The sequence below is a fragment of the Cibotium barometz genome, chromosome 25 (genome assembly GCF_041138505.1).
Source record: "Cibotium barometz isolate CiBa-2024 chromosome 25, ASM4113850v1, whole genome shotgun sequence".
In the NCBI taxonomy this organism is placed as follows: domain Eukaryota; kingdom Viridiplantae; phylum Streptophyta; class Polypodiopsida; order Cyatheales; family Cibotiaceae; genus Cibotium; species Cibotium barometz.
This window is the reverse complement of record NC_141070.1, coordinates 52,109,836-52,127,916: the sequence shown is the minus strand read 5'-3', so window position 1 is coordinate 52,127,916 and position 18,081 is coordinate 52,109,836. Positions and strand designations below refer to the sequence as shown.

The 18,081-nt window shown below is 50.2% G+C and overlaps 1 protein-coding gene across 1 annotated transcript in view; it reads right to left on the bottom strand.

The window, feature by feature from the left end:
* LOC147624715 (soluble starch synthase 2-2, chloroplastic/amyloplastic-like) overlaps positions 1 to 18,081 on the bottom strand; it is a 75,261-nt gene that overhangs the window by 240 nt on the left and 56,940 nt on the right. Inside the window, exon 8 of the mRNA XM_086819747.1 lies at positions 1 to 938. This exon is cut by the window's left edge and continues 240 nt beyond it. Within this exon, the coding sequence (XP_086675873.1) occupies positions 1 to 938 (938 nt within the window). The remainder of the gene's footprint in view (positions 939 to 18,081) is intronic.

Below are 18,081 nucleotides of genomic sequence, written 5' to 3'. Positions count from 1 at the left end.
GCAACCATGACCTCTTCATAATGCTTTGCAGCATTATCCCAGCTTAGATCTTGAGACATGCCTCTTGTCTGTATGGCTGCCCAACTCTCCTTGAAATCACGATAAGTCCACATGGCATTACCAAGAGCATGAATCATTGCAGCCGCATCTGCTTTGTCAAAGGTCCATCCAGTGCCTGTGTTGGAATAGGGATCAAATGCTTGCACAGTATCTCTGAGACCACCCACAGCATGTACAACAGGGACTGTACCATACCGCATGGCATATAGCTGATTCAGACCACATGGCTCAAACCGTGAGGGCATCAATAAGATGTCACATCCTGCAGTAATCCTATGAGCAGTTTCCACAGAGAAACCCACCCATCCCCTCACTTTATCATGGTGCTGACCTTCAATTGAGCGCAGCGTGTTCTCTAGATCAGCCTTGCCCGACCCAAGCATAACCAACTGCAAATCTTGCTCCATCATCCAATGCATTGCATCAGCAATTATATCAACCCCCTTCTGGTGGTCAAGGCGCCCAATGAAACCCAGCAATGGAATGTCACTTCGAACAGGGAGACCTAATTCCTTCTGTAAGGCAGCTTTGCATACAGCTTTCCCAGATTCCAACGTATCTAGAGAAAAATTTGTATATCCATCACTCTTCAAATGAACATCTAGCTCAGGACTCCACTCCCTGACATCAATACCATTCACGATACCTTGAAGTTTCCAGTTGTGATCACGAATTACACCATCTAGACCCCAGCCACCGTCTTGAGTTTGGCATTCCCTTGCATATCCATGACTAACTGCAACAATACGATGCGCGGTGATAAGGCCTGCCATGAAAATATTCATGTGTTCTCCCCCGATTGGATCATAGAGTCGAAATTTGTCCAGATAGTTATCTGGCAGCCCAAGAAGTGAATAATCTGATAAAGGCCCGCGTCCCTGCACATTGTGCATAAACAGGTATGAGGAGTGAATTTAGCAGGCATCATCTGATGTAATGAAAGTAACAGAAGCTGTCTAATAATACACACAAGATAATGCCCAATCACCTATTTGCCTCCGGAGCTCTAAAAAATAAATAGCTCTTCAACCGCTGCCCCCATCACAAAATGCTTCCACAGATATTAAAAAAAAAACATGAAAAAAATTCATATGGAGAAAATTGTATGAAATTTTGTCTTGCTACCCATCATTGTAACCCTCCTTGTGTCCACGTACATATCCACCATCCTTATCTGGCATGGCTGGCTGCATAGTTGGTGCCTCCTGTGGGCTCCACAAAATCCTGGTTTTTCGGCCTCTCCCTGTGGGTATGCCTCAATCTGTGTTAGGAAAAAATGCTCCATTGGTCGTGTATCAGTCAAGAGTCATACGAACATGTCGTACTGCATGTAAGCAGTGATGACCTGCATATGCAAGCAATGATGCAATTGGGTCGATGGGTCAAGGGTCAAAGAGGTAAAAGGGCAAGTGTCCTTAGCATGGGTCAAAGGTCAAGGAGGAAAAGGAGGGGAAATGCACTATATCTTCTAAATCTTAGGGGCACCACCTCTTTCTATATTGGTCATGTAAAACCCTACACCATGGAAAAATGGGGAAAAAAATACGGGGAGTGAGGAAAAATGAGAAAACACCTATACAGGGCGGGCACAGCCACAACAGAGGCCTTGGTGTCTGATAAAGACAGGAGATGACTTCTAACACCCCCTCTCAGCTCCTGGCTGTGAAATCAACCCTAGGGAGCTGGAGTGCCGCCTGAGCGTAGCCTGAGGTAGAGACTTCGTGAAGAGGTCTGCTGCATTGTCCTCCGTCGAACAAAGTAGCAAGATGTCACCAGCCAAGATCTTCTCACGTACAAAGTGATACTGTATCTCTATGTGCTTGGTCTGGGCATGGAAGACCGGGTTCCGAGCAATAGCTATTTAACTCTGGTTATCAAACTGGATGACTGTGGGCTCCTTCTATGGAAACCCAATCTCACCTAGCAGCCTCCGCAACCACACAACCTCGCAAGCAGCACCACAAGCAGCCCGGTACTCTGCCTCTGTCGAAGATAGGGCAATAGTTGGCTGCCTCATACTACTCCAAGAAACTGCTCTTGAGCCGAGGGTAAAACTATAACCTGAAGTAGATCTCCTCGTGTCTGGATTGTTAGAAGTCATCTCCTGTCCAGTTTTATACACCAGGGCCTTTGTTGTGGGTGTGCCCGCCCTTATGAGGTGTTTTCCCATTTTTCCCCACTCTCCGCATTTTTCCCCTATTTTTCCCATTTTTTCTGAGGCTTGGGAGGGCTGCCAGAGGGTGCCAAGAGCAGTACAGTGCTGGCCGACTGGGTGTTTATCAGTCGTGGGCACTCTTGCTGCTGGCCGACTGTTTTTGATCAGTCGTGGGCACCAGTTTGCTGGCCGACTGCATTTATGCAGTCGTGGGTCTTTTTTATCAGTCGTGGGCACTCCTGTTGCTGGCCGACTAGGGAGGTATATATAGGACCCCAGCCCCCATACCTCATTTGTATCATTCCTCGGGATCTTCTTGTGTATATAGAGCAGAGTTACACGCCTACATCTCTCTCTCTCTTGTGCTGTTTTTCTGCCTGCGTTTTTTTTTTCTCGTGTTCCCAGATTTTTTGGGCTTCCACTGGAGGAACCCATGGTCATCCAGAGGCACTTTGTTCGTGAACAGATCGTTGCTGATGACATCTTGCTAGAGTTCTGTTCGACGGAGGACAGTACCGTGGACCTCTTCACGAAGTCGCTCTCTCAGGACTTGCTCAGGCGGCACCCCGGCTCCCAGTGGTTGGTTTCACAGCCACGAGCTGAGAGGGAGTGTTAGAAGTCATCTCCTGTCCAGTTTTATACACCAGGGCCTTTGTTGTGGTTGTGCCCGCCCTTATGAGGTGTTTTCCCATTTTTCCCCACTCTCCGCATTTTTTTCCTATTTTTTTCATTTTTTCTGAGGCTTGGGAGGGCTGCCAGAGGGTGCCAAGAGCAGTACAATGCTGGCCGACTGGGTGTTTATCAGTCGTGGGCACTCTTGCTGCTGGCCGACTGTTTTTGATCAGTCGTGGGCACCAGTTTGCTGGACGACTGCATTTATGCAATCGTGGGCCTTTTTTATCAGTCGTGGGCACTCCTGTTGCTAGCCGACTGCCCTCTAGGGAGGTATATATAGGACCCCAGTCCCCATACCTCATTTGTATCATTCCTCGAGATCTTCTTGTGTATATAGAGCAGAGTTACATGCCTACATCTCTCTCTCTTGTGCTGTTTTTCTGCCTGCGTTTTTTTTTGCTCGTGTTCCCAGATTTGGTCATCATCTCCGCTGCGTATTCTGACATGGATCTCCTCCCCAATCAGAGTCACTCCAACCTTGGAGTCTGACTCCATCCCCTCCTGTGTAAAAGAATCCTAGATCCTTCGTACTCTGCAGATACCGCAAGATCCACAATCCTGCGTCCTAATGAGACTTCAATGGCGTATGCATAAAAGAGCTCAACAGCCCCACGGAGAAGCTCAAGTCCAATCTGGTGTTCAGCATCCATATCAATGAACCAACCAACTTCCGATACTGCGAGGCATCAACTGGCTCACAAGGATCATTAACGGTTAACTTTGTGTTTGGGTCCATCGGCGAAGTAATAGGCTTGCAGTTCTCCATCCCAAAGGCCTCAAGCAACTCATGAACATACCGCTGCTGAGAGACAAAGAACCCCCTCTGGGTTTGCCAGATCTCCAATCCCAAAGAGAAGTGGAGTAAGCCTAAGTCGGTCATCTCAAACTCCTTTGACGAGGTAGTCTTCGTCACGCCAATGTGCTCTACATGACCGCCGGTGAGAATGAGATCATCCACATAAAGGATGATATTCGTAACCATGCCGCGTTCCCGAAAGAGATACAGGTTAGGATCTGCAACCGATCTCTGAAATCCAGTCCGAACAAATTATACCCCACAAATATAAGCTTGCGGGATTTGGAGTCAAGCTTTCCCCTGTGCTTCTTCGGAATATGTACATAGGCATCACTCCCAAAAACACGGAAGTGCGAGACATCAGGTTTCCTGCCAAAGTATGCCTCAAACGGAGTCATATTAGGTACTAAAGTCGTCGGAGACCGGTTGAGGGTATGGACAGCCATTGCCACAACCTCTCCCCAAAGTGGACGAGGAAGATCACGATGCTCCAGCATGGTCCTCGCCATCTCCACCACAGTCTTGTTTTTGCGTTCTACAACTCCATTCTCTGAAGTTGATCCTGTATTGGCCAGTTTCCTCTTGATGCCATGATCTGCACAAAATCTGAGAAATACATTCGAGGAGAATTCACCCCCTTTGTCAGCCCTGAGAGTCTTTATCTGCAATCCAGACTCTTTTTCCACCATCACGTGCCAATCCTTGAACCGTAAGCTTGGTCCTTCTGTAAAAGAAAGTAGACCCACATCAATCTGGTAAAGTCATCAACAAGCAGCATAAAATAGAGAGATCCTCCCACTGATGGTGTCTGCTGTGCTGAGGTCCACACAAGTCAGTGTGAATCAACTCCAATGGTTTTGAAGCCCGCCTGGAAGCCTGCTTCGGAAAGGACTCCCTGTGCTGCTTATCACGTATGCAAGAACTGCAACGTCCTTGCCTGTTTGCCAACATCTGGCAAGCCAACCACCATCTGGTCCCGGAAAGCTTGCCGCAGTGCATCCACATTTAAGTGGCCAAAACGAAAGTGCCACAAATCTCCGACCTGAGAACCTGTCAATGAGGAGAGTGCAGAGAGCTTGTAGATACCATTCTCCACACCGCCTTCCCAAACAACCTGGCCAGTCTCACGGTCCCATAGAGCAACTAAATGCTCCTCAAATTCCACCCGAAAGCCAGTCTTGCATACTTCATGCACTGACAGAAGATGAAAACCAAGAGCAGGGACGTAAAGAACACGGGAAGCATGCTTGCCCCCCTTGCCGTCGGGAATAATCTCCATCCGGCCCTCACTGTGTATCGGAATAGTGGAGTTGTCGCCAATGAAAATGCGACTTGACTGCCATTTTAGATCCAAAAAGAAGTCACGGGACGGAGTCATGTGCCTGGAAGCACCACTGTTAAGAATCCATTCCCGGGTATCCTTCGCAGTGAAGCCAACTGCCTCCTCGCTCGAAGATGATGAGTCATCAGAGTCCATCATCTCTAAGTGCACAAATGCAGGAGTCTTCGCAGCAGCTGAGGCTGCAGAATCAGCACTCTTCCTAGTCCGCTTAGAACACTTCCTCCAATAGTGGCCTTTCTCGCCACAATCATTTCAGGACTGCTCAGCCTCCAGCTTCTCTCGTTCTGTGTCGGGCTTCTTCTCAGAAGACTTCTCTGGTGAAGCCTTCCCTTTGCCCTTGTTGTTATTCCGGCCTTTCGATTGTTGGCCAGTTAAGGATTCGCAGTATCGGAAGTTGGTTGGTTCATTGATCTGGTTGCTGAACACCAAATTGGACTTCAGCTTCTCCGTGGGGTTGCTCTGATACCATGTCAGAATGCGCAGCGGAAGACTAACGCACGTAGGAGACACATCACCATCGAGCTCCACGAACACCCCCATCGGGCACTGCGGCATCCCTTCACCGGGCTCCCATCTCCCGGTGAGCTGCCTCTCAAAACACCGGCTGGAGGAGATGACTATGACAAGGTGCCACTCTAGCCTATATATGGCTCTTCAACTTCCCATGCTTTCACTTATGGGATAATCCAAGGCACCTTCTAGCCATAGATCACACGCTCGAAATCGCCAACCTTCCAACACCCTCCCTCAATTCGAGCTCCGCAAGCCACCAAGGCGCGAGGGGGTCGCCCAGGACCACACACGCCTGAGCCGCCCAGGACCATACATGCCTGGGCTCTGATACCATGTCAAAATACGCAGCGGAAATGATAACCAAATCTGAGACCACAAGAGCAAGTAGAGTGCAGAAAATAGACAGCACAAGAGAAGGAGAGAGATAGGCGTGTAACTCTGCTCTATACACAAGATCACAAGGAAAAACTGAATGAATACAATGTGGGGGCAATGGGGCCTATTTATATGGCCCCATACTGCAGTCGGCCAGCGCTAGGATGCACCGCCAGCCCACGCGACTGGGCACTTCCAGTTGGCCAGCAGAAAAACCTCCACGACCCCTACTGAGCAGGTCGGCCAGCTCCATGTGCAACAGAGTGCAGTCGGCCAGCTATACAGATGCTCCTGCCAGCCTGTGGCAGCCACCCACACCATGGAAAAATGGGGAAAAAAATACGGGGAGTGAAGAAAAATGAGAAAACACCTATATAGGGTGGGCACACCCACAACAGAGGCCCTGGTGTCTGATAAAGACAGGAGATGACTTCTAACAACAACTACTATAACCTTACAGCTCCTTGTATCTGTCTGCGCATCAGCCTCTGTTCAGCTGCTTGCATCCACCCTATTTCATAGCCGCCCTGCTGCTTTGATTTGCACCTCACTAAGAATCATCTTGCCGCAGTGTTAAAGCAAGCTGACCATAGCTGATTATTGTTGTATCCCTGCCTATGCGTCATCTCTCTCGGCCAACCTCTATTCTCTGCCGACATCAAGAGGTCGCCGTCTCAGCACCGGGAGGAGGAAAAGGGAAATGGAGTGGACTCAAAGTTAAAGCATTTGGAGTGGTTTTTGACATTATTTTGCAGGTCAAAAAGGGCTGGCCGACCTGGAGAGGTTTTGCTGTATAAAAAGGGATTTGGTTCCTCATTTATCATCTCATCTCAGGGTTTCTGGAGCACACACTCAGGAGCAAGCACTTGAGGGCTGATTGGAGGGAGGTGTTGGGAACATATCTGCAGGAAGGCGTTGTGTTGAGCATTGGAATCTAACCACAGCATTTGGGATGAGATCAAGGCTCACATTTTGGAGTATCATTTTGTACTTGGAGAGTACTGTTGTAATCTCACTTTCTTGCAAGTAAATATACAGTAGTTTAGATAGTTGTGTGTTGTGCATGTGCGTCTCTATTTCATCGTTCTAAATCACGGTGTTGTTCACTTGCACATTAGACAAGGCTACCACAATATCATAGCATGGCAATGTATGTGTTTTTGGATTCTTTTTTGGTGCTACATGTTCTTCCTATAAAAAAGAGAAGAATACATGCAAGGCAAATAGTGTACACAGATGTTGAAGATCCTACGTCTTGGTCCTTGGAGAAAGTGAAACCCAAAGTATCTGTTCTCAAGGTGATCGTCATGATTTCTCTCTGTCTATCATAAAGCAAGCTTCTTTGTAACATCATTGTGAGTTCCTTTCATTTATGCCAAAGTACTCAACATTGGAGCTTCCCTCGAACATCCTTGCCTCGTTCTTTTGCTTCTTCGAAAAGTGCTCATATCAGAGTCAGAGCGCACTCCCCCCCTTCTTCTTTCGCCCTACCCCCTATAATTCTGCCCCTTGTCCGAGCCGCCTCTCTTTACTACGGGTGTTACACAAATTGGAAGCTTGGTGTTCCGATGATCATCCAGCATAACACAAGTCCTAAGCTCGGAGATACCCAAAATCTATTACATGAAGCGCTTAACATAGATACAAAAAGATGTGACCCAAAAGGTGATGTAGCGTGTCCGAAGTAATGTTATCCAATGTGCTTAACACACCCCCTCCCTAATCACGATTCCATCCTGGGAATCAGCGGTGTGATTCATGGATGCTGTGGTCATGCCATGTGGTCACAAATGTGACGGTTAGTTAGAGTTCGTGGCAAGCCATGGGAAAACATCTTGTAGGCTGCCCCAAATCTTGTGTCAAACATACCTTCAAAGTCGATGATGGGGTGGGCACGAAACCACTGCACACGTGTTGGCATTCAGAGCATAGTTGCATGAAACAGAAACAACAACGGCAATGGCTCAAAACTAGGAAATGGAAACGGCTAGGAAACAACGGATGTATGATACATAATATAAAAATAATGAGAAAATTAATAACTAGGGAAAAGTTTGAGTAAGCCCTCATAATTTGAAATAAATAGTGAGCAAAATTTGTAGAAGATCACTAAGCAAGCACTAGATGAGACAAATCAATGGGTGATTTTTTATTGGAGATTAGGAAACGGAGAAACAGAAACGGAAACGGCGACTCTTGTTGGGAAATGGCGTTTCGGGGCTAGGAAACGGCCGTTTCTTGTTACTATGATTCGGAGTCTCATGTGTGTGTCCCCTGTTTTTTTGTGTGTGTGTGTGTGTGTGAAACCCCTAAAAGGTTATTGTGCTAGTAGGCAAATAAGAGTGTAGAGCAGGGCAGCAAGCTCATATGCTTGCTAGACTTGAACAAACTATGAAAATTGCTGCAAATAAAGAGAAGAATGTCATAGATGCGGAAGGTTGACAGACCCCAAAGTTCAAACCCAAGAAAGGTTATTTCTCTCAAACCCCGACCGTTATAGTCTAGAATGTGAACCAAAATCTTCCTCATTGGGAGAAGATACAGGAAAGCTTCGAGCAGTAGTAGTTCAAGGTGGAATGCAAACTTTACAGAGCATGCAACAAAATATGCAAGCAGGCGTTGATATGGCTTACACTTCTCAATAAAATAATCATGAAGACACCTCTCGAATGCATGTCATATAATGTACAAGGTTTTAGCAGCCTGAATAAATGGAGGTTGGTTTGGAATTATGTACATAGAATGAAGCCAGACATAGTATGTCTTTAGGAACATAAACAACATGCTTTGGCTATGGATTTTGATGGATATTGTATATATTATGCTGGTTGTTCTACTTTCTTAGGTGTGTGTTTTCTTATCACACAAGAATTGGAGCTGATAGTTGTACATAGAATGAAGCCAGACATAGTATGTCTTTAGGAACATAAGCAACATGCTTTGGTTGTGCTTCGATCAACGAGCTCGCTGAAGCTTCCGCCCATCCCTGCTTGCGCTTCCTGCACACCTGCGCCCCCCGCCTTCCAGCCTGCTTGTCCCTTCGCGCCTTCTCTTGCCCCCCCCGCCTGCTGTCGCTTCTGCGCCCCCCTCCCACGCTGCTCTGCCCGCCGCCCCTCCTTTTGCCCCCTCCGCCTGCTTTCGTTGCTGCGCCCCCCTCATCGCCTTCTCGCCCCCCCCCTCCTCGCCTTCTCGCCTTCTCGCCCCCCCCCCCTTCTTCGCGCCCACCTCACCTCTGCAGCGCCCCGACCCCCCCCTCCGCCAGCATTTCCCCTCCCCGCCCCTCTTGTGCGTAGCTACCGCCCCCCCCCCCCCCCCCCCCCCCCCCCCCCCCCCAGGGCTTCTCCTTCGCCACTTCACCCCCCCCCCTCCCCTTTCTTGCTGACTCCCGCCCCCAGGGTTTTTTTTCCGGTTTTTTTTTTCCTTTTTCTCCGGACTTCGTCTTCCGCCTCTCTGTGTGCAGCTCGTTTCTTGCAGGATTTCCGCTTTCGCCTCGCCTTCGCCTTAGCTTCAGACTCTGATGGAGACTCCTCTCGCCTCGCCTCAGAGGGACTCATTTGTAGCCCCCTCGCCCGCCCCTGAGGACACCCCCATCAGGCTTTCTCTTTCGCCGGAAGAGGAAGCGAGCCTCACCGCAGAGGTGGAACGCCTCCAGGCTCATTCCACCATCTGCCGTATAGTCGGCACTCGCCCCAGCAGAGGGGAGATCCACGATCTTCTCCAGGCCCGCCTTCTTGCAGATGTGGGCAAGATCCTGGACGTACACCTACTAGCTACTGGGCCGTGGACATTATCAGATCGAGTTCGAGACCGCCCAGAGCGTGGCCAAGGTCCTTGCCATGAGTCCCCTTGACATTAGGGGTGCTCGAGCTTTCTTCAGACCTTGGCAGCATGGCTTTGACCCAGCAGCGGCTGAGCAGGGAGCGCGCCTTTTTCATGTTACAGTTTGCTTCCCTGGACTCCGCCGGGAGTATCTTCCGCTCCTCTCTCGGCTAGGAGCATTGGTGGGATCGGTACTAGAGACTGGCCCCACAGCAGCTTCAGTGGTGGCCAGAGCAGCTGGGCTACCCTCCGTCAGAGTTTTGGTGTCTGACATCTCCTCCCTTCCTAAGGTCATTCAGCTACCTAGGATAGGGGGGGGATGGATTGATCAGAGAGTGGAGTTCTCGGGGCTCCCGAACCAGCGCTTCATTTGCAGGTAGGTCAGTCATCTGGCCAAGGCCTGCCCTCGCAGAAGACCTCGACCCTCACCACAGCAGCAGGCCCTTGATGGCCCGCCCACAGATGCAGCACGGCAGGCTGCCTCCGGGACACCTGCTCAGGCCACAGAGACCTCGGAGTGGCAGTCTGGACAGGGGCACCGCCGAGGGAGACAGCCACAGTAGCACGCCCAGAGACCGCTGCAGCAGCAGCCGCAGTCTCAGCCTCACTGGGTTCCTGTGAGGAACAACTTTGCTCCCCTCCAGGAGGAGACCCCTGCGGCGACGACTGAGGACCAGGAGATGCCAGCACCCCCTCCTTCACCCCCCCCACCCCCGTCCCCTCCCACCGCCTCGCTTCCACCTTCGCCTCCTCCCGTCCCCGCTCCGATTTCGGCAGCGGCTCCCTCTCCACCCCCCTCGCCCCCCCCCCCCCCCCCCCTCCCCCCCCACCCGCCTCGCCTTCCCGGGAGACCCTGGCAGTCCCCTGGCGTTCGCCCGCAGTCCGGAGGGCGCTGAGCACCGACCTCGCTCGAGCACCATAGAGGAGACCTACCATGCCGATTCGCGCTTCACGGATATCATCTATCCGCAGTCGGCTGAGTCGCCTCGGTGTTAGATAGCGATCGGAGGCTTTTGATTACGCCTTCACTCGGCTTTTTGGAGCAGAGGGCCCCCATGAGCCAGCACCCATCCGAGTTCATGTAGTGATACCTCCGGCCCGCGGGGAGGAGGCACTTGATTCAGCGGTGGCCTTCTCGTTCCCTCTATGTGGCCCTTGCGACCGGGAGTGGACTCTAGAGCTCGCTCTTAGCACTTTGAAGACTCAGGCAGTTGAGTTTTCTCATCATGTGAGCGATCTGGAGGTGACAGATGTGATAGGCCGGCTATGGGAGCTGGCTCATTTTTTCTTGGATCCCGGGAGTGTGGATGCCTCAGGGATTCGCCATTTGGTCGTGCGTATAGTGGCAGACTTAGCACGCGACCCTAGGTATGTATGTATACACGAGGTTGCTTTGTCAGAGCGGGAGGCAGTCGCCATGGGCCACAGCCATTGGCGCCTGATCCGTGATTCTTGCAGTACACTGGGTGGGTAGATTCGCAGCCGCTCGGATGGGGACTACTCTCCATCCAAGCCGCTTGCGAAGGCCCGCCGTATGGCTGAGACAGCATCCACCTCACCAGGTCATCCATGAGGATCATCTCATGGAATGTACAGGGCCTGGGCGGAGCACATTTTATACGCTATCGTGGTTGCTTGAGGCAGGAGCTTCAGAGATGCCTGGTTGGCGGTAGCATTGATATTTTGATGATGCAGGAGCACCACTTGGGTGAGAGCAGGATCCGGAGATATGGTTCGGTGTTGCCTGGTAGATGGGATACCTTTTGGTCTGCAGGGTTTGGTCCTTTGGGTGGACAGGGAGGAGTATGCATGGTCATTGCAGATGTACGGCGGCAGGCCATTGTGGATCGAGGGATCATTGTGCCTGGTAGAGCACAGTATGTCATTCTGAGGATGCATGATGAGCTATTGGGCGTGCTCAACGTCTATGCGCCTAATCATGCTAGTGCCAGAGCAGAGTTCTGGACCCAGGTTACGGATGCATTGCCAGAGGCCGCACATTGGTGTGTCGGGGGAGACTTCAACATGCTTGAGGACCCGGCCGATAGGGTGGGAGGCAGTCATGTTACAATGCACGGCACGGAGCTTGCAGCTTGGGACCGGTTTTGCATGTCACTGAGGATCACTGATGCATGGCAGCATGGGGCCTTCTCCCGCTCTCAGGACAGTCTTAGTTTCTCTCGATCGGATCGCTGACAGGGAGGGACTAATCTATCACGGATTGATTGCTTTTATGTGGGCGACTGGTTAGGGGAGCGAGGGGGCTCCGTCGGCATTCTCGCTGGCACCTCATTTTCAGATCATGCGCCAGTTATCCTGACATTGGAGGAGAGGACACGGGAGCCCAGCTTGCAGTTGAGGATCCTAGAGAGGGTACTTACAGATCCCAGTCTCGCTGAGGACATTGAGAAGATCTAGCATGATAGTCAGTGCTCTGACCAGCATGCAGCAGGCTAGTGTGCTCAGGGACTCATCGAGCTTAGCTCTTTTCTACACGCTGCAACTTTGACACGGCTGGGAGAGATTCGCGAGCGGGAGCATCGGCTGAGACGCAGCCTTGCTTCGCTACAGCGTCTTCAGGAGCAGCAGCCTGCATGTGAGTGGTTGGCGTCACAACTGAGCCAGGCACGCCAGGAGGTTAGAGAGGCAGAGGAGCAGAGACATGAGTTTTACTATCGTCGTCAGGCCTCTCAGTGGACGCAGCTTGGTGATAGAGTGATTGGGGAGTTTTTTGAGATCATTGGGCCCCGCCATGCTCGGGCAGGAGTCCGTCAGCTTGGTAGACCGGATGGATCGGTAGCTACTGAGCCCGGGGAGATCAGAGCCGTTGCCACTGCATTTTATAGAGACCTGCTTTCAACGGAGCCAGCCACTGAGGACAGAGATGCTTGCAAACAGACTGTGTGGGCCCATGTGCAGAGAAGGGTCACAGATCGTATGCGTACAGTTCTTGGTGCGCCTCTTTCAGAGATTGAGCTTGGCGAGGCCTTGAGGGTCTTGCCGCGACATAGTTGCCCAGGGGAGGACGGACCGACACCGGCCTTTTTTATGCGCTATTGGGACCTTTTGGGGCCAGGCCTCCGCAGGGGCTTTCAGTATGTTTTGGACACTGGGGTGATGCCACATAGCTTTTCAGAGGGCTTGATCTTTCTTATCCCCAAGGGGGAGGGAGTATCAGATGATATTCGGCATTGGAGGCCTATTACCATTCTCAACACCGTCTACAAGGTCTTAGCAAAGGCCTTTGGAGTTTGAGGATCCAGCCCTTTTTGGGGGAGTTGATTCATGCTACCCAGACAGGATTCGTCAAGGAGCACAGTATCCTTGACAACATCTTTACTTTCTGGGAGGCGACGGCCCGAGCTAGATTTCTTGGCCAGGACTTGGTCGTGATGCTTCTCGATTTTGAGAAGGCATACGATAGAGTTGATTGGGGTTTCTTAGAGGGCACTATGCTTCGCCTGGGCTTTGAGCCAGGATGGATCAGAGGGGTGGCGGCTTTGTACTCCACAGCTCGTAGCCAGGTGTTGATTGCAGGAGGATGGGGGCCGAGTTTTGAGCTGACCAGATCAGTCCGACAGGGGTGTCCCCTTGCACCTTTTCTTTTTCTCTTCTTTGCGGAGGCTATGAGCATGTATTTGACGGCAGAGGAGGTTGGTTTGAGAGGACTCTAGCTCCCAGTCCGGGGGGAGGACCTGCTTGTTGATGCTGAGTTTGCAGACGTCACGGGCTTATTTTTGCATGGCCAAGAGGCCAATCTTCTTCGGGCAGAGCAGTCGCTCCAGGTTTTTAGTGCAGCTTCGGGAGCATTGATCAATTGGCGCAAGACAGTGGCCTTTTGGATCAGTAGTGCTCCCACTCCGGCATGGAGCCCGGACCCCGGTTTTAGATGGATTCCTCCTGGCACAGCAGTGCGGTATTTGGGATGCTAGATTGGACTAGATTTGTCACCTGAGCAGCAGATTGCCCCGCTTCTTCTGAGCATTCGGAAGAAGCTTTTGTATTGGAGTACAGCTCGACTATCCTTGGCTGGGAGGGTGGTGGTGGCAAATCAGGTGCTGTTAGCGACCATGTGGTACATTACGTCTTGCTGGATCTTCTCGAGCTCTTGCATCAGCCAGGTACAGAGGCTGATCAGGAACTTTTTGTAGTCTGGGCGAGACGGTCAGCCAGCTCGGGCAAAGGTTGCATGGGCAGTTATTACTCTTCCGTTGGCTCAGGGAGGTTTGGGCATTATAGATCCAGTCGATCAGAGTAGAGCCTTATTGGGGAAGCTTATTGTTCGGGGGTTGCTTCCAGGCGCTGAGCCTTGGAAAGAGCTCCTCTTGCAGCGGCTGCAGGCTCGGGCGCCCCCAACAGGGGGCACTTGGGCACCAGAGATTCACTGGATCTTCATAGAGATGAGGAGGACAGGCCTCAGTAGAGGATGGGAGGACAGATTTGCTTTGAGTATCCTGAGAGCTTGGGAGCTGCTGAGACCGGGGCTCTCTCAGCGACCTCCTTATTGTGTTGAGGAGCGGGCCAGACAGCCGCTCATCTGGAGCCCAGCGGTTCGCACAGAGCAGGGTCATATGCTGGGTTCTCGGCCTCGCCTAGCCTGGGGACCTTTAGCGGCAGGCCCAGCACCCAGTTTTGGAGACTGGCAGGCCTTCTGCAGTCTCCCAGAGGAGATCCAGGTGGAGAGGCTGAGTCACTTCAGAGGGGGGATGATTATGAGGGATGATATTCAGGAGGCACTCACAGAGGAGTGGTTCACGCCTTTCGAGCCAGTGGCCCCACGGTGGATGGGAGCCTTTACTCAGTTGGAGATCCTGATTGCTGTCAGAGCTTGCACTGAGGATGGTAGATGCCTCTACTATGAGATTCAGGATGAGGGCAGACTTCAGAGAGTGGAGGTGGAGTCGCCTTTGGTTGCAGAGTGCACCTTTCACAGGATACGGGTAGTGGCCGCCGCTTCTCGGAAGTGGCATATTGACCCCGACCCTGCTGATGTGCTCCCGGATTGGCGCATATGGGCATATGCAGCGCGCCCCTTGGCCCGGTTACAGTGGGACCCTGGGGACTACGAGTGGCTTGATCCTTATGCATCCCTTGAGGCCACAGAGATCACCTTTTTCCAGTATACTGTTCGGCTGGGGAGACATTTTTTGACGGCGAGGAGGATGGTCTCTCCAGCTGCAGCGGGGCATTGGCGGCTACAGGGACTCTCATAGGAGTTCCTGAAGGATTTCTCGGCTCGGCTCTGGGCTAGTCGACAGGCCCACAGGATCTCGACTTTCCGGTGGCTGGTCGCCCCCACAGGGGCTCAGCAGTTGGCACCTGGCTTGTTTACAGCGGTCTTCCGGCGGCCTGCGTCCGATGCAGCCACCCTATGGAGACACAGAGACATGCCTTTGGGATTGCCCTCAGGCGCAGCAAATTTGGCTGCGGATGCTGCGTATTCTGGCCCCCCTCTCTCCAGAGGGTATGTTTACGTGGGGTGCCACTGCTTGGTCGACTTCGTCAGGGCCTGCTATGGGCTATGAGATGGAGCAGGACAGTTAGGCCATCAGATTCATTAGGGGCCAGCCTCGCCTGGTTCCGGCACCGGATTTCTCGTCCGCCAGCTGGACACAGGAGAAGGATTTACGATGGGAGCTCCTCAGCAGCCTCACCATCTGGTTCACCTGGAGGGCCCGGTGTTTCACGGCCTTTGAGGGGAGACTGGAGCCACCAGCAGAGACTGTTCGGGGGATTTGGCAGGAGTTGATCCACACCCTGCGAGGACAGTATGACCGCATACAGGGCGACTCGGACGAGGCGATCTTGCGGCGCCAGGCCTTTCACACCACCTGGCGCAGCGGCCCCTTCTACACCTTACACACGGGATCCCCCCGTTGGCATTACAGGCCACCTGTTTGGCTATTCCCCCCCCCCTATTGTATGATTTAGCCCCTCAGTCCTTAGTACTGATGCTTGTATTTTGCAGCACCTAGGGAGAGTCTCCCGGGCTGCCTTGCTTTATTCACTGCTCTGTTTCTCTTATGAGCAGGAGAGATCTTTTGTAGCCCTACGGGCGTTTTTATATAACTAATGAAAGGATCTTTTCTCGGAAAAAAAAAACATGCTTTGGCTGTGGATTTTGATGGATATTGTATATATTATGCTGGTTGTTCTACTTTCTTAGGTGTGTTTTCTTATCACACAAGAATTGGGGCTCATAGTTGCTTACAATGATCCGGAAGGCAAATTACCCATTGTGCAGTGTATGCTCAATGGTGAGACTTATGAGTTTGCATGTGTTTATGCTTCCACAGTTTTGCGCAAAGAGCTAGAATATGGTCACAATTGTAGCATTACCCTTGGTTGACGAATACTCTCATATGTGAGACTTTAATACTTCTCCGAGAAGAGATGATAATACTTGTGGCAGTTCATATATGATTGCACGCGGCTGAAAGAGTTGCAATAGGTCATGTGGATGCACTTGACATTTGGTTGGCCACGTGCCCTAATAAGAAAGGGTATACCTTTCATCATAATGCTTATACAACTTACAGGGCAAGGCTTGACAAATGGTATTTGTTGAATGTTGCTCAGATTGATATGGCTGAGTTTGTACTTTGACATGCCACTAGATGATTGCTACTACCAACTAAGAGATTTTTGCTGATTAACAACAATTATTTGACACATCGGTATTTCAGAGATATGGCTGAGTTTGTACTTTGACATGCCACTAGATGATTGCTACCAACTAAGAGATTTTTGCTGATTAACAACAATTATTTGACACATCGGTATTTCAGAGATATGGCTGCCGATGTGGTCCTTGCTTTGACTGCTGAAATTTATGAGGATATGGATATTGCTTGGTATCATTTTGCATCCCGAATGCAAGGGGTGATTAGAAATTATGGTAAATGGTATATGGGTGAGGAGAGAGAGAGAGAGAGAGAGAGAGAGAGAGAGAGAGAGAGAGAGAGAGAGAATTCAGTAGTAAGAAAAACAGCTGCAAACTCTTGAAGAAACTAGCCCATTTTCTTCCCTTGTCTCCTCAGAAGAGGACCACATATGTTATGCCAAGCATTAGCTTGAATTGAATAATTATAGAAAGTTGCAATAGTGGCAAGTTAGGTCCAGACAGAAGCCTATCCTGGACAAGGGCTGCTCATCTAAAGCTTTCTTTAAAAGCTTACAGGCAACAAAGGGACAATGGAGAGTGGACACAAAATGTATTGTAGCTAAAGTAGGAATGTGTGACTTCTTTTAGCAAGTTTTTGCATCACCTCCTGTTGAAACCCTTGCTATGATGCATGCTCATACATAATTGCTACATAATATAAAAGAAATAATGGATGTGTAGGAAGCCTTTGAGCTAGAAAGCCTATTTACGTCTATGGAGATACACAATGCAGTCAAGGCTTTAGGCAAATGGAAATCTCCTAGATGGGATGGATTGATTGTGGAAGTCTTTATGGAATTCTGGGACCTGCTTGAGGATCCATTATTACTAATGATCAACCAATCATGGCAACAAAGTGTTATGCCATCATCCTAGAAAGGACTAGTCAGACTAGTCCCAAAGAAGTAGCTCTGCCAGAAATCTTTCGGTCTGGCATTCAATTACTCTTATGCCTGTTATTTATAAGATCATCACTAAGATGATAACTCAAAGAGTAAAAAAAATATTGGACAAAGGATTACATCAAGCCCAATATGGTTTTGTACCTAGAAGACAAATCACAGATAACATTTGTAAACCGAGAGACTTTTCTACAGATTTGGAACAACGGTCCTTTCCTCATGGTCAGAGACAATGAAGTTACTTGGGTTTATAGGCCACTTGTGTGGCTATGATTGTATGAGATAGCTTCCTCCCAAAGTGGCAACACAACCAGGAAGAGCCCCTCTCTATCCCCTTGTCTCCCATGATTGAGACTTGGGTCATGTACTTGGCTACATTTTTGGTAACTAATGGAAGGATCTTTTCTTGTTAAAAAAAATACAATAAAAGGTTGATGCATTAGTCAAGTTTGAATAGCACATGATTGGAGGACAACGCGTGATTCGAGGAAAAACCTCACGCTTGACGTGTAATTCAATAAGGAATCGTACGTGACTTGGCAACCCATTTTTATTCTTTCTGGTAGAATGACGTGTGGTTCGATGTGGAATAATGCGTTTTTGGAAGTCTTGAATATAGTGTGTGATTCTATGTAGAATCACACACTATATTCAATAAGGAATCGTACGTGACTTGGCAACCCATTTTTATTCTTTCTGGTAGAATGACGCGTGGTTCGATGTGGAATAATGTGTTTTTGGAAGTCTTGAATATAGTGTGTGATTCTATGTAGAATCACA